This window comes from Sphaeroforma arctica (genome assembly GCF_001186125.1).
Source record: "Sphaeroforma arctica JP610 unplaced genomic scaffold supercont1.529, whole genome shotgun sequence".
Taxonomy (NCBI): Eukaryota; class Ichthyosporea; order Ichthyophonida; genus Sphaeroforma; species Sphaeroforma arctica.
In genome coordinates this window covers 33,498-50,853 of record NW_014040029.1, presented here as the reverse complement: position 1 = coordinate 50,853, position 17,356 = coordinate 33,498, and the positions used below count along the sequence as shown (strand labels likewise).

The 17,356-nt window shown below is 41.3% G+C and overlaps 2 protein-coding genes across 3 annotated transcripts in view; both read left to right on the top strand.

Moving 5' to 3' along the window:
- Positions 1 to 3,612: 3,612 nt before the first annotated feature.
- On the top strand, positions 3,613 to 16,030 carry SARC_07005 (hypothetical protein; the record flags this gene model as incomplete). Its single annotated transcript, XM_014299068.1, has 16 exons — positions 3,613 to 3,954; positions 4,977 to 5,085; positions 5,723 to 6,702; positions 7,444 to 7,492; positions 8,229 to 8,407; positions 9,424 to 9,585; positions 10,232 to 10,328; positions 10,927 to 11,165; positions 11,898 to 11,999; positions 12,481 to 12,550; positions 12,898 to 13,074; positions 13,412 to 13,572; positions 13,973 to 14,060; positions 14,833 to 14,994; positions 15,605 to 15,800; positions 15,979 to 16,030. Exons 1-16 carry the CDS (start codon positions 3,862 to 3,864, stop codon positions 16,028 to 16,030), a joined length of 2,916 nt encoding a protein of 971 aa, XP_014154543.1. The 5' UTR covers positions 3,613 to 3,861.
- Positions 16,031 to 16,432: 402 nt separating this feature from the next.
- SARC_07004 overlaps positions 16,433 to 17,356 on the top strand; it is a gene marked incomplete at both ends in the record, with an annotated part of 10,381 nt that continues 9,457 nt past the window's right edge. For both annotated transcript variants that reach the window (XM_014299066.1, XM_014299067.1), the window contains one exon: positions 16,433 to 16,551. In XM_014299066.1, coding sequence (XP_014154541.1) covers positions 16,433 to 16,551 — 119 coding nt within the window. The remainder of the gene's footprint in view (positions 16,552 to 17,356) is intronic.

The following is a 17,356-nucleotide window of genomic DNA, read 5'->3' as shown; positions in this document are numbered from 1 at the left end:
GTAGGTTAGGTTTAAGTTAAATTAAATTTAAACTAACGTAAAACGTAAAAAGTAAAAAACGTAAAAACTAAACTAACTACGTCGTCGTCTATATATATATATATATACGTAGTATATATATATATATATATATATATACGAGTATATTTATATATTTATATATATATATAGATATATAGATATATCAAGTCCTCATATGGACGTGAAGAAAATTTTTCAGCATCAATATCACGTGGCCTAAATTTTAGATGGTAGGCGGCTCGGTTCGATTTTGGCGAGTCGATGAACGTGTTTGTTTTCATTTAGGTATCTAGTCCGGAACGATAGCAGTACTGATTAACCACGGGTTGACTCGATACCTGTAATCGGAAATCAGGGCAAGGACAAACGCTAACAAATTACACTATTTTTATACGAACAGCGGTGTACGAAATGCTTGATGCTCTGCTGCATAGTACTCGCGTCCAAGTATGTAGAGGACTTAACATATCTAAATAAGGCCTGGGCGTATTGGGGAGATGTTTCCATTCCGCATTTGAACACAGTTGAACACTGGATTCTACAGGTATGATCTTAATTCTATGATTTGGGATTGTATACACGAAAGCCATGCAGGTGTTTTGCACAATTTAACTCGTCGACTAGGTATAAATACTTTCTCGTGTTTGTCCGCTGTTGCTTGTTGAAGAAGACGTACGTAAAGGGCAGCAGCTGTGCATTAGTGTCACTATCGTCTCCACAACCAGTACTGCACGTTTTTTCTCAACAATATTCATATCGCATCGTGCATATATGTCTAATTTCTTCTGCAGACGTTTGACTTCAACGTATCCGTGACCACCAGCGAATTCGAGACAAGAGCAGCTCATTACAAAAGCAATTTGAGCTCAGCCGCGTTTTCCTCTCCAAAACATGTGTGCAGGTGAGTTCATCTATGCGTGTATATCATATTAGTCCACATGGGCTTTCTCTAAAATCAGTGTACCGATTAATGATAGTTGCAGCCCCTCGACTTTATAGATGCAACTAGCGCTACGCACAAGCTTGCTATTCAGGCGTAAGGGAAAGTATAAGCCTCTGTACAATTCAGGCGTCTTGTGGAAGTGCACGTTGATTGGTACTGTGCAGCGAGGCATTGGGATTACCAGGTATCTATGTTCAACATGCTCAAATACGTTATATGACGGGTTTTGTGATTTGCTGCTGTGCAGTCAATAAGAGTAGGGTCAATCTGATGTGCCTGTAGCGTTGGATAAATAAGATGAGATTATGCTGTTGTAGTACAGCCATATATATGAATATGAGTATACCAACATATTTGCACGAACTGTTTATACACAACGTATACTTTCCATAGATACATGCTGAACTTGTCGCCCGTGATGGGAGTTCTTTAATGTACATTCGAACCCATCGTCGGTCTAATACCCGTCACACATGGCGACAAGTCTACATGCTCATAAAATTTGATTCTTGCAAGCTCAACAGTCGGTCTAATACCCATCACACATGGCGATAAGTCTACATGCTCATAAAATTTGATTCTTGCAAGCTAATCCCGCATTCTGTCTTAATACATTCAGCACCGCGTCCTTGCCCGGATGCTCAATGGGCCCTCCACTGCCGTATAGCAAATCGCGAGGGGGTGACATAGACCACAACAGAGACCCGAAGATGTGCCTGACAGCGCAGTCGTATACTGACAAGTTCAATTCAGTCGACAGAAGCGTGAGGAACAGCGATGATTCTGACCCCCTCTGCGAGTAAGTTGAAGTAACATGGGTCTGTGGTACATAGTACCCTGATTCAGTGACATGGTAGTTTTTTGCTCGATCCGACATATGATCAATACAGTTCATAGTGAGTTTCTGTGAGATGTTTTGAACCTGTACAATTGGCTGTATTCTCTGTAGATATGATGCGGCTACGACATATATTTTGTACAGAACGTGAGCTCAGGATGCCGAGCAAATTAGTCGCTCAACGCTAGAACTATGATTCTAAATCCACTTTCTTTATTCATGCACATCTGCAGCTTATCGAGGAAAAATTCCGTTCCCGCGTCCATCGAAACAGTTGTAAGCAGCCAACCAGACCTGCCAACATCGTTTGTTGCGCGAAGTACATCGATGCCATATACAACACTTCAGTCCTGTGCTGAATCGGCACAACAGTTTCTCCTCAGGCAACCCAAGAATACCAGAGCAACCGTCACATGAGCACGCAAACAAGCGCGTGTAATTCATGTTCGTAGCACTACATCACTATTAATGATATATATATATGTATATATATATATATATATGCCATGTTACTTCACGCTACGTTAGGTGTGATTCATGTGCTTGATTGTTTTACACTATTTCACCGGTGCATAGACAGTGAATAAGACTGTCTGTGTACAGCACTTCAGCTCGGAGTTTCCCTCTGTGCGCGGTCCTCCGCACTCAGATGCGGCCTTTCGAATACTGTAATGCGAGGAAACCAAAAAAAATCTACAACGATATAAATGTAACAGGATACAATATAAAAGGATATAAACGTAACAGAAGATATGGCTAGGTGAGACCGAATCCGTCGTCAAGCGTATCTCTTGGGTAATATAACTCAGCAACGCGTGTAAATGTGATTTGTACATATGTTTCGCTACGTCCTCAGCCAGCATGTGTCATGAGCTGAAGAGAATACAAATACATACATCGAACTATGGTGACTATTAGAACCACTTGTATAATAGGTACGACAGTACGAAACGAATATTAAACATTTCGACCACTGTTGTTTATAGTTGCTATTGTATTCATACTTTTACATTTCTGTTGTTGCTATATTTCTTGTTGCCTTCTCGCACATATACCTCAGTTGCTGAACGATGTGTGAATATATGATCCATATATATATATATATATATATATATATATATGGGCATAACATGTGTGTTGCATATTATAGAAATACACGTATACTACTATATACATATATTATATGAAATCAAGGAGATGATCGCCACAAAGAGACCCAAGACAATTACCACAGTCATTGCCTTCTAAAATAGAAACTGTTTTCAGGTCTCTTGGACACCACAATACGCAGCTACGCTACATGATAAATACATACCAAGAGACCTAAAAGCACATACTCTATTTTATTGTACAGAAAGCCATATTTAATTAATACCATAGCGGCATAGCCTTCAGAAAAAGAACTTCAGAAGGCTATGACAAAGCGGAAGTAAATATGTCTTTTGTTTTTGGTAAAAAACAGATACCAAAAAGGTGGGCCAAATATAATTTGGCGGGCTACTCGGTTCTAAACGATTCGACGATGGCACCGAACACGAAAGTTTCGGCATTGTATAAAAATATTATGTACATAGGTCACTTGCTGTATACTATTCTGTATATTATACATAGGCCACTTGCTGTATACTATTATGTATATTAGCTCGCTGAGTTCCAGGCCTGGCATATGTATGCGATTACGGTGCTTGACACACTCAGAACACCACTTAAGCCCTAAAGTTCTGAGTGCTTCTGCATATCGACTAATACATTAACGCTTCTGAGGATTAGTTGTGGTTTGTAATTTTTAGAACTAATCGCGTACACAGCTCACAGAAGCACCAGTTGGGTCTAATCAATCAATAGACAAAATTAAAACCTACGATCTCTAGGTAATGAAATCTCTTTGATGATGAGAACGTACGCGATGGACTAACATATGCTGCACAGTGGATATATATTTAGCATCACACGCAGGCAGTATTTATGATTGAGTTTCACGATAGAGTTTGCTATTGGTAAAGGCGCTATATATCGAGTATGATCTGGTGTTCAATAAGTATACAATATATAAGCCAATATGCGGCGCTTGGGATTGCGCCAACCCACAAAGGCGCAAGGCATTCATTCAGAAGGCAAGCGTCCTGTCGACCTGCAATCATTGGATGTTCAGGTATGCCTGTGGTTGTGCGATATAGTGGTTGTGTTTGCATAGTTAGGGTATACAGTTGTTTTATATCAATATCTATGACGAATTCCGTCGCTTCATTCGTTGTAAGTTACAGGATGTACCTCATTGTGCGATATAGTGGATGTGTATTGATATGTATGGTGCATGTCGATGGAAGTTTGGTATGCACGTGGTTATGCGATATAGTGGTTGTATATTGATATGTAGTACGTGGGTATCGTGAAATGCCTCTTTAAAAGAGGCGCAACTGGGAGATTTATATGTAGCTAGTAGTTGGTATTCCTTTTTTTTTGCTGTGCTGCGTTAAAGATAAACGTTCATAGCCCCCACTATTTGTGTGTGCAGGTTTCTGTGCTGACATTTACGATAGCTATTTCGTGTCTTAGAATATACACATACCTGATAGTTAATGTTGAGCTATACAGACCGTGGTGACATTATCTCATTTACAACCCTACACATGTCGTTTCACTTCTCTACCTTCTAGAATACTGTGAGTTGTTATTTGTACGACCTTGGAAGTTCGTTCTGGTGAGTTGTTGTGGGATTGCAGAGACATGAATTGCGTGTGAGTTGTCGAGATAGTGTATATGGGCTAGTTCTGTTTAGTTGCATCTTAACTATAGCCTTATCTATTGCTTGTCAAGCCAGTTTTTATAGACGAATTCGCCAGTATCGATTATAAATTTGTACTACAAGTTTGGTTTCTACTTGACTACAGCTGTAGAGATCATAACTATCTACGAATAATATACAGACGTGGATATAATATGAATGAGCAGTAATGGGCTTGCTAAGCTTCACGTTTTTCCGCACACTACTGCGTGGCTCACTTTACACGTATAAACCCATAATGAACACGGCACGTCGAGTGAGATATTTTTTTAACTTCAGCTATGTACTTATGCATCGAGCAGCAATCCCGTACTCATCCAAATGGAGATAGATAAAAATATTGATGGCAAACGCATTGAATTGAGATTCCATTGATTTACGATGTCCAGAACTCAGAATTGTCTAAAGGTCAAAATGAGCAACACACTACAAAGGACTCGGCCAGCATGGCAACAGAGAACACAGTTAAACACCGCACTGCGCACAGAGCAACCGTGGGTATGAATTGAATCGTGTTGACATGGAGGCAAGACTATTAGTCGTTTTGATACAAACATCGTATGATTGTTGGAAACATGCGTGCTTTATGTTGTTGGTTCCGTATTTGAGGAATATAGCTTCAGTTTAGAGTGCTTTGGATGGCCATGCCTTTGATGAGGCATTAGTGAATGAATAGATGTTAGGAATGAAAAGGATGTACTATCGGATCGTTCTTGTATTGGAAGGAAACGATGTGGTAGCTCGTTGCGCTAGAAATTCTAGTCACAAGCAATTTTATTGTTCAAACTGTCACTTTTTCAATTTATGTATATTGTTAGTGTTATCTTGGCGAATGTCCGAAGTTTATGTGTGTGCCTGTGTGAATCTTTGTTTTCACTCATATCAGGCACCATCTGAGGGGAAAGAGACTCCTGCAAACTGGTTCATTCATCAAGGCCGAGAAGTTATTTTGCTCGTTAGTATCCACTCTGGCAATAAACTCCCATCCCCCTCCCATAAAAGGCATTCCTCTTATGACATGCACTTCTTTCCGGCACTCTATTCAGCACCTCTTCGGCCCCAATATAGCTTCCAAAATTATGTATGTATTGCAAACCCTCAACTGATTATAAATATTTATATGCAAACACCGCAGATCTGCGCATAGCTGGATTGCTTGACGGCCTCGATGACGACAGTTTTTTTGGGGACGATATGATCATAGCAAACGAACCAAGCACAGGTGTAGATAAGAATACAACAATTGAGGCGAACACAGGCATAATTGCATACACAGCTATCAGGTTAAACCCAACACATAGCATCAATACAGAGAAGGATATGGGCGCTAAACTTGACCGAAGGAAAGTAGGGGGCATTAACAGTGCGGAATACCAACAGAGTGAGAATTCAAACGTCGATGTTATGACAACTGAAGATGAGAAAAATGCACAATATATGGATACGCATGTGGGTACTGATGATGCGGGCGATCGGGCCGCAAATATTGATCGCGAGTTGATGAACATGTGTGCTCCAGTCTCAATTGGTACTAACAATAACCTCAGTGGTGAAAATGGGTATTGTGCTACGGACAGTAGGAATAGTCACAGTGCTGTGCACCCAGGAATGAAGCGCAATGTGGAATATGGCTTTGGTGTAGCGAACAATTTGATAAATCACAGTACTCATGATGCTGCACCAGGTCATGGTGGCAATGATAGCCATAGCGCTGTGTTTACCCACACTGTTAATACACATAGTGTTTTAAGTGGTGGCAAAGGGGTACTCACTGGCAGAGCTACCGATGCATCAGCTGTTTGCCAACAAAACGAAGCTAATAAACTGACGGCTACTGTGGCATCATCATTTGGCAGGCAAGAGACTGCACCGATACCTCATGAGCTACAAGAGGCGCGAAAGGGCCCAAAAGTTAATGAAGAGATGCAAAGGGTACCCTCGGTGTCGCCAAATGGGCAGAGGGGCACTGATAGTCTACACGAGGTGTACATTGGGGGCCAAAGATCTGTAGCATGCATACTTAGGAGGCCAAGCGATGATCTGGTTGATCCACAAATTGAAGAGCACTCGCAGGTGAGCCAGGCACAGTACGGCATGACAGAAGACCTGAGTCCGGTATGTGGCAGGTGTAGGCTCGGAAACGATTTGTTTGCATTTAGATAGTAAATTCTTATGAATGTGATTGCAGTCAAACTAAAGAGTGGATGTATATGAATATTAATCAATATTTGCCTGGGGTGTTTTTGACTGTGATCTTTCATTGACCGAAAATTGGCCTGTAATGTGGTGCGTAAAGCGGCGTACATCCGAATGTGCAATCAAAATATTAGGACGCATTGAAGCTGCTTGCCATGTGAGGTATAAAATCGAGCAATTGGAAACATCATATGCACATATCGTGGCATAAAACGCTGCATTCAATGCATTCTGTTTAAGTGCCGTGCTTTGCCCTGTAAGAGGCGACCTTTTTAGGTCTATAATGGAGCTGGCAAAAAAACAGAGGATGTGGAAAAAATAACGCACAATATTTAGAAGGGCACAATGCTAGAGACTACGGAAAAGTTCGCGATGAGAAATTCGTATACACAAGGACTAGGGGTTACACTATTTGTTCATGCATGTCCTTTTTTATTTATATCTACAGATTATAGTAATTAACTGTCGTTTGCCGGCTATATATTCACGTAGTTGCGTATGCTCGCCCTAAAATTCATCTCGCGAGTCCTTCGTACAGTGCTGATCATGTGGCAAGAAGTAGCACAGTATTTTCACCTACACCTTTTCCGCCCGACTACATGCACGCAAATGCCACTTACATGTCTATTCATATTCGATTATTTCTATCTTTGGCTGTAGGAAAGGCAGCGATTATCAGTTGAAAAGGGCCAGACTCCTGTTGCAAGTGGTAAGTGTATATTGGAGTCTGTGACTTGATGTAATTTCTCGATTTTTTCATTGTATCTTCAATGCTGATGTGCAATAGTGCATATTTTCGCCGACATAACCGACTCCTCGGCAACAATTCCGTATTGTAGAATTTGAGCCTCCGTGCAAACATTGCGCGGACATGAGTACGCGCGGCAGTTGCAGACAAAGGTCTCTGAAATGCACCACCTGAGAGTATGGATGTCAGACAAAGAGGAACAAAATACATCAACGTGCATTGGTGCGCACTCATAGATGTAGTATAGACGCGTAAAAATAAATTGAGAAAACAGTGATCATCAGTCTTCTCATGTATATGTGTTACTTTGCCGTATCTACTCTAATTATCATACAAGCATATATAGGACCATCTGAGTATCGTTTACTGGATGTCCGCGAGGATTGTCGAGTACATCTTAATTTCTAACATAGACCCTATGTCCGTAAACAAGCGCACTGGGATTGTTTGTTTATAGCTCAAATAAATGCCACAACATTGTGGCTTGACTTCCTCATGTAAATCCTATCCTATCACTCACACAGCTCAGTATCTGAGGAACAGCCCGTGTCCAAGCCAAATCCATTATACTTCGTGCACGCCCGACTTTCACCTGCAGGCAGTATGTGAAATTAATCAAGTATCTTCCCCACGGCCAATTATTTATGTGTATTTAACCGATAGTTCATCTCCTTGTTTATACCACACATGCGTCTAGGCGACCGATTAAACATATCCTACTGGGTGTCCAAGAAGGCCGCCAGCGCCTATCAGGCGTATGCCAATGTAGTGCAAATGTTCGAGTGGCAGGCAGAGTGCATGGCCTATGCAGTGGAAGGACTTAAGAAGGGCAGAGGCATTGTATACAGCGCTCCTACATCGGGCGGTAAAACTCTTGTACGTTAACTTTGTGTTGTGCGTTGTGTGCGGAGGTATGCTGTTTTAAGTGCCGCACATGCTTTAGTTTGGTATGAAGTGTGGGAAAAGTTGCAGGGTGCGTGTGTATATTTGCATGGCGCGAAGCTGCCTGGCTTGGAACCATATTTTATGGTTTGATGTATTGAGCCCACCGTTATATTAATGTTCAATAAGTTTAAAAATTGGTATTAGTGTGTGTGTTTGCAAAGCTGCATAATCCATCAACGTGTGGTAGCGGTTTGGAAATATACTTGAACGATACACCGGATGAAAGTAGATGAAACAGTTTGTATATTATGTGACGGTATCTATCGCATGGATCTATTAGATATATTTGCCGATGTGCTGCTGATTGAATTGGAGTATCATGACAGCTTAGGAAGGAGTGGGGTTTAAAAATAGACTATTAGCGCGCCCATCTATTTCACAATTTTACAGTGTACTGTGTATAGCCCGAAGGCAGCTGCTATGGTAGCCATTTTCATATTCTTATTCTTACGTGTGGCTTTTCAACTGGAAATATGTGTATACCCATGATAAGCACCGCTACTACCACACCAACTGGTAAATCGCCCATCCACAATTTCTCACGTACACTCCGACTTGCCAGGAGGTTGAAGTACTGCTGCTAGGGTCCGATACTTGCGACTAAAAGAAGTGCCCATCTATATTGCGTTCCCACGCTACGACAAGTCAACTAATTTCTTGTTTGACACAAGTACACTCCGACTTGACACGTGAATGAGTTATTGCTGCAAAACTACTCTTTGCAATTAAGCAGAAGTGGTCATTTACCTTTGTGATCTAATTCATGGGCACTCTTCAAACAGCTAACCGACTGCTAGCTGACTTAACCATCTCGCCACAGCACACTCCGACTGGACAGGTGGCTGCTTCGTTAATGAATAAACGTCTTCTCAATGCAACATGATTGCTCATCTGCATTGACTCTCTACTTCTATCTCACTCGTTACAACCACACTCCGATTCGACAGGTGGCTGAACTACTCTTGATTAGACGCATCCTTACAACAAAGAAGAAGTGCCTGTTTATTGTGCCTTACAACAGTATCGTGGTGGAGAAATCGGCCCATTTCGTCAAGCTGTTCAAAACCCTTAACCTCGTGGTGTACAACTATGGAGGTCCACAGAACACTGTAAGTACCATACTGAATCAATTCACGATGGATCATACCTCTAGAATCTTCTCATGTATAAAAGAACGAGTTGGCTGATGTCCCAATTCGAAGCCACATGTCCCGAAAGTGCTTTATGTTAAAATTTCTATCACGTATAGTATACGGTGAGATATATTGTCATTGAGATGGTATATGCGACCCAGTGTGCTATTTTGAGCGCACTCTGTGTTTTACCGCAAGTACAGAAGTTGTTATCAGATAGCCTTGATTATTTGAAGGTCAAGTACCAATGTGAATTCGCACGTTTATGCAAGAAATGTTCTACGAAAGTGCACATTGTCTAACAAGTGCCAAAGATGTGATGCTAAAGTCGAGTTGTGTTGCCAGAGACATGACTGTTTATTAAGTTTTTGCAACACTTTTGTACACGTCAAGGGTTGTTTTTCTTAGACAGATAATTTTTTCCTCTGAGTGTGATTCATAGCGATGGCCATATGTATCATCAAATGGTGACTGATGCATATCAGCTATGATGCATAATTAAACTTTCGAAAAAAGAGTGGTAGTTCTGCATCCAGTTAAATACTTATTCAAGCTGCTACAATTTGTCAATTTGTCATGCGAATTCGTAACTTACTTCGTCATATATCAATACTGTTCACAGTTTACTTTCGAGAGAGCGGATTTGATCGTTTGCACTGCAGAGAAAGCCAACGGCATCTGCAACAAACTCATCGCCGAGCATAAGATGCACACTCTTGGTATGTGTATGCTACTGTATATATCCAAGAGAATACACATATCTGTAAGCTGTATTTACGTATGGGTATATATTTCTGTGCTCAAAGCGTGAACAATGTCTCAATACGAGTCTTTTGCTCTTGGGTGTACTAAATACCTTGTACATACTATTTACTTTGTACATTTGACTGATGCACAGCATGTCTCATTTATTGTCTATTGCCATCGCAAGTTTGCAACATCGGGTTTTCTATTGAAGTTCGCTTGTTTTTGTGAACGGTTGATCAGCGTATCGCTCAACCGCTAGAAAGTAATGAATGATACCTGCGAGGAAGACTGCGACAATTTGTCATGTAAATGTGATAGGTATCGATACTTTCATTCCCTTTAAAAGCTCTAGATCGAATAGATTTTATTGAGCTGTAGTTACATCGCAAATGCTTTTTGAGTTTAGTCTCAATTCTATGCGGGCGATTTACAAATTACACAAGTATTCATCCGAACCATGTGGATGCAGTGGAGCGCTTCCATACTTTTATATCAGTGTGGCACTTCACATGTATATCTCATACGTTACTAGCTGAGACTCACACAGCAGGTCACTTGATATCGTTGCAGGGATGGTTGTAGTTGATGAATTGCATATGGTCGCCGATGACAAGAGAGGGTCAATTCTGGAGATGTTGATGATCAAGATCATGGCTGCCAAAGCGGGCATGGGCCACTCAATTCCCACCACACAGATATCTACTCAGGCATCAACACAGATGCAAACACAGACACAGATACATACGCAGATGCAATCGCAATCGTCGTATATGATGAATATGACGCAGGCAGGACTGGCACAGACGCAGGTAGTTAGAAGTTAAAGACATTTGTACCGCGTGCTATGTGGGTTGGGTAGGTACTATGTATACTTGTTATATACTTAGCACTGATAGTCAGATGTTGGATAAGGCACACATTTATGGCGATTTGTACATGAGTGTACGAGAAACAACTCAAACATACGTAACTCACACTACATGCGCACACCCACACTTGCATGTACCACTCGCACAACATAAACAATGTGCGCGATTCGTACAACTTGCAAACCTTTGGGTACAACATACCCTCGCAGCGTGGATACGTCGCTGCTAGTTGTTTGTGTTTCCGCAACCAAATGTGTAGTTAAGACGAACGGAGGCATATGAAGGTAGTAACAATCGGATGCACTTGAACGTTTGTTGTGTAGTGCTACGTGCTTTCACCTTAAGCACCCACTTCATACATGTGAACATATCCAACATGTGTAATTCCTACTTCCCATGTAAGCGATTGCGATTGTACTTCGGTAGGTGTTTCACTTTGAAGTCAGTGTGTTCATTGGACAACTGTGCTTGAGCAGCTGGAGGCGTTTGCCGAGAGTGTGATCTTCGCTCTTCTCCAAGCCGTTTGTCGACCTTATAGATAATCAATGCACACAAAATCACAACGCAGACCTCTGATACTGTGATTGAGATAACACGACCTCGCAACATCCGACATGATATCACACTCTCCTGTTTATCTCTTATTGCACGCCAACAATATCAATTCCCCAGGAGCAATTTTTAAAGGGAACGCAGAATTGTACCCCAAATAATGGAGACACCCGCTGCAGCATCCAGGTCGTCGCCATGAGTGCCACATTATCTAATCTGAAGGTGTGTATACAAGTCAACACCTATTGCAATACATGTACTTTTCAATCTGTTACGTTGTACAATATGAATATATATATATATATATATATGTGTGTGTGTGTGTGTTTGTGTTCGTGGATATTCGAGTAGCTCATGCGGCTGTTTTACCTGCTTCTGCATGGAAATAAATTTGTTTGTAGATGAAAATATAGTATTGCCTGATAAGTTCCTATTATTAATTCCCAAATTGACACCAAATTGAGGATGCTACGAACCGTAAATATACAATTGCGAGGTAACTCTATAAGATCGAATGTCAGATTATTTCTTATATCAATAGAACTTCACATTGTATACCACTGTTGACTGTATTTTGAAGATCAAATATATATTGCATCTACCAGTTGGTTATAGCAGGCAAATATATCGAGAGTTTGTTTGCAGTCGCTTCTGAAGTGGACTATGGTGGCTGACTCATTGCCTTTGTATTCTGCTTATGCAGGTGCTTGCAGAATGGTTGGATGCAGAAATGTACGTCACTTCATTTCGTCCGGTTGAGCTCGTGCAATACTGTAAGTGTGCTCGTCTGTTACATTCAATGAGGAAGCCCGATAGCCTAGTCGAAATAATGTATTACTGAAAATAAATCACTACTTCCAACTAGTAGGCTTTGTACTGAAATATCGATAAGGCAATACTCTGTGTGATAGGCTCGTTGCTGTAAGTTGAATAGTCTACATGATGATACTCTGAACAAATTCCTGTCTCCGTCAGTAGTCCTTGGGAAGTCCCACTAGCGGATACACCCCTCCTTAATACACGTTTTGGGTCACTGATGTACTTGTCTGTCGTTCATCGCTTAAAGTCACTTGCCTGTGCGTGTTCAACCGCTGAATTTATACAACCCCACTTTTTATAGTCAAATTCGGGCGCGGTATCTACGACACAGAGGGTAAGTTCGTACGCGACTTCCTGCAAACTGCACCTGATGATCCTAAACCAGACTTTCTGGTTGAGAAACAGGACAGTACGAAGTATGAGTACAAGCACGCTGCTGTGGACCAGAGTGGTCTCGCTCCACTATGTTGGGAAACAGGTGTGTTAATATATACATATAAATATTTGTCTATGTATATGTATATCTATAAGTTTTGTGTTCTATGTTTCTATGCATACTGGTGAAGCCGTTGTAGATGTGGGGATGCTCGCTTAGTCGTGCTCACAATTGGCATTACTATGCGTTTGCTTTTGTAAATATTCCATACGTGTGTTTGGTTCTGCATACATACTCTTGCGAAGGTTGGATTAAAGATTTTGTACCCTCAGTCCTGCACTCCCTTTGCATACATGCTCCATATTGTGTAAGAAAGTCTTGTACATGCATAAATACATACTAAATATACTTCAAAAACTTGCGTACATACTACACATAGTGAAATCGGGTCACTCGGTTCTGATATTCTGTCAGACGCGGAAGTTCTGCCAAAACTCGGCGCGTCTGGTCAACAACTGCATGCCATCGGCATTGCAGACAGACGAAAGGGAAGCACTGGTAGACCTCGTGTCGCGCTATAAACAGATACCAACTGGCTGGGTGAGTGAGTCCATACTGGTAATTTATTGAGATTTTTATACTGGGATCAGCTAGGGCGATCGAGTGCACACACGAGTGTAAACCCTAAAACCCACGAGGTTGGCTTTGCTGGATCCAACTAACAGCATGTAGTATGTATTTAAGCATTTCACTTCAGTATATTCTAGTGGTCTTCGACTACCCATCTCAAACGAACAGCGGCAAATTCGTACCAAAATATCTTCCTGTTTGTATGAAATATAATAATACGTTCAGGTTACAAATATAAACAATGATTCAATTAGTCAAGATTGAATTCCCAAGCATAGCAAAGGACATACGTATATGCTTCCAAAGGTATCTTATAATCATACACTTGTTCTAAATCAATCGATTATCATTCGTTTCGTGCAAAACGCAGGACAAAGAATTGGTACCGTTGATGCTCAATGGAATCGCATACCATCATAGTGGGCTGACCCTGGACGAAAGAGAACTCGTAGAAGAAGGTGCGTGCACACCTTGTATATGATGTTCACGTAGATGTATGTGCGCAGTTGTGAAATGGATAGATTATTATACATACATTGACTTGTGCGAGCGCGCCAATCGTAGTCAGGCCACGTTTTCAGTGAGACAAATGTATAACAATGGCATTGCCAGGCTGGTCATGCATGACACGCGCATATATAATGCGTGATGACTTACGAGACTGTTTTTCCGTTGTGAATCATCTAGCATGTGGTTGTGTTTATTGTCCATAATAAGCGTGTCGCGCATGCTTCTCGTGTGCAGGTGTTCCAATATATGCATTGGTCGTAATTCTGCGCTAACAAATCGCGTGTGCCATTATTGAGATGGTGGATCAGCTGAGAGTCCCAATATTGAACATATAATTTCAGTCACTGGATGTATGTTACGTATCCGCATACTCGAAAGAATTTTCCCATGTAATCGACTGTTGGCCAATAGTGGCTTAGTCTGGAATCGTCCAAGTGATCTTCCTTTCCTTGTCCCAGAGAGATATATATTGTGTCGTTCCATATCAAATCTTCTTTGTTCGCACTTTTCGCAACCGCGAGGTGTATGTGTGCCAAACTATCAGAAATCACGGGGCCGGCCTCTGCGGTGTTCATGACCGGTGCATACAACAACCGCTTGCCGAACGTGTGTTTCGGGTTGCTTGCTCAAATAAAGCATACATATCAGCATACTCACTTCTTGAACACTCGACACGTGCATTCGTTTCACAATCTCGTTCGAATCGTTTACAATTGATAGGCTTTCGGCGGAATATCATCAAAGTTTTAACCGCCACCACAACCCTCTCGTCTGGTGTCAATCTGCCTGCACGGCGGGTGATATTCCGGACCATTATGCAGAGTCGATGGAATGTTACCAAAGTGATGTACAACCAGATGAAGGGTCGCGCTGGAAGAACTGGTATGCATGTTGTATGTACTGTGCATTTAACGTTTTGTGGTTGTTTGTACGAATGTGACGATGGAATGATACAAGGTGTTGTGCAATCAGATGAAGAGACGTGCAGGCAGATGCGCTATGTGTGTGGTCTTAAATTTGAGTGTAGGCGCTGTGTGTGTTGTGCCTCATGTGTGGTTGTGTGAGTGTGGGCGTAAGTGTTGTGTGTTGTGACCCGTGTATAATTGTGAGAGTTTGGGTATTAGCACTGTATGTGTTTTGTCTCGTACGGGCTGTGTAAGTGCGGATATATTGTTGTATGTTGTGGCTGTACGTGTGTGCGCAGGTAGGATGAACGTGTAAAAAGCTTATGCGTAGAAGATCAATAAATAAAAGTGTAGTTGAGTGTATGTATGTGTATTGGTATGTTGTTGAGTTAAATCTGTATATAGTTCTGTGTATGTGTGTGTGTATACATTATGGCGAATGCACAGCATATTTTGTGTGTGTATGTGAATCATCTATAGAATATTTCCTAGTCGGGGGCGAGCCTCGCCAATTGAGTGCACCACTCAGTATAGGATGGTGTTTCTAAGCAGACGAGCGTATCGTTTTCTCACACTCTTGGGCACAGGGAAGGACGATATGGGCGAGTCCATTATAATATGCAAAGATCGCAATGAAAAGCAAATGGCCATAGAGCTCATGGGAACAGCCATTCCACCCGTCAAAAGCGCCCTGGGCAATCTGTCTGTGAAATCACTCACCAATCCTAGTGCATCTAGTTCGGACAGATCTGGCCCCAAAAGTGAGGCTACAGACAGTAAGAGGTACATACGAATTACACATCCAAGCATGTGTGTTGCACTTTTGTCAGATGTGAATGTTTGTGAATGTCATATCTGAACACATGCGTTCGTACGACACATAAAAAACATGATTTATATCAGATGACTCGTACATCGTTTATCTGCGTGTACTCATCGATTTACATGTATCTAATGATAGTCCAGTAAACTCGTGGACCTCGAGCCGAGCATGGATGAACATTCTGAATTAAAAGTTGGGCATGTATGGTATAAAGTGCAAAAAAAGTCATTTTCCATTTACAAAGACACTTTTTGAGAGAAGGATAGTCCATTTACATATGCAAAATCTATTGATAGGAGCCAGAAAGATACACACATACATACGGAATACATATGTTGCCGAATCTATGTATCTGGCAAAGCAATTTCTCGCTAGCATGTCGCGGCCAGCGGAAGCCAGAGTAAATTTTGTATACAAACATGCGCACTTCAATTAAATTTTAATTAAGTACGATCGTCAGTTCACATTTGAGAGTTGCGAATCACACGTAGAATGCAAATACTTGTATTATGAATACAAAATTTATCGGTATGGAGACACATCTAGCACTCATCGATTCACCTGGACACCTTTATCCTTCATACACAGTGAAATGGAAACGGCGGACCCAGCATTCACTAACGGACAGCTGGCTCGCATTTCACAGGCGCTCCTCGAAGGCGTTGTGGGTGGCATGGTGGCCGATTTAGATGATGCAACGTGTTATATGGGGTGTGTATATATATAACGTTGCAATGCGTGTGTATTCAATGTCTGGAGTGCATACGTGTGGTTTGATGTGTGTGCGCATATTAATTTATGTATCTATGTATCTCCCGGATTCCAATGAGCTTTAAGTAGTGTCCTAAGCCTCCCTTGGAAGCTCTACGGGTGGTGTAGTGGCCGAAGTCGATGGTGCAACACAATATATTGGTTGTGATGGCTGCTGTACGATGTGCATGTACTCGCTGTATGACGTGTGCGTTATTCGGGCAGTTTATACTCAGTTTGTGGTATCTGTAAACTTGCCTTAAAGAAGAATGTATATTTGCTGGTGATGCGTTCTGAGCTGCTCGCTCGAATACCATAAAGTGTTTATGCAACACCTAAGATGTCCACACACTTAAATCCGAGTGTTGCATCAAATATACAAACCCTTAAGTTGCAGCTATGGTAACCACCAACCGCAAACATATATATGCAAATCTTTGAATTAGTCTAAATTCGCACTTTTCCGCGAGTTTGGATTTGCAAACATACTGGAATCATGCCGATATATGTGCTCTAGCCAACACTGTGCATTTATGTAGTGACTATTGCTGATCGTACACACACACACATTCACACACACACACACACACATATATATATATATATATATATATATATATATATATATATATATATATACTACTACGTACGGTACGGTACGTACTTACTAAGTAAGTAAGTACGTACTACTAACTAACTAACTAACTAACTTACTTACTTACTATATATACTATTACTTTACGTTTACGTTTCCGTTCGTCGTCGT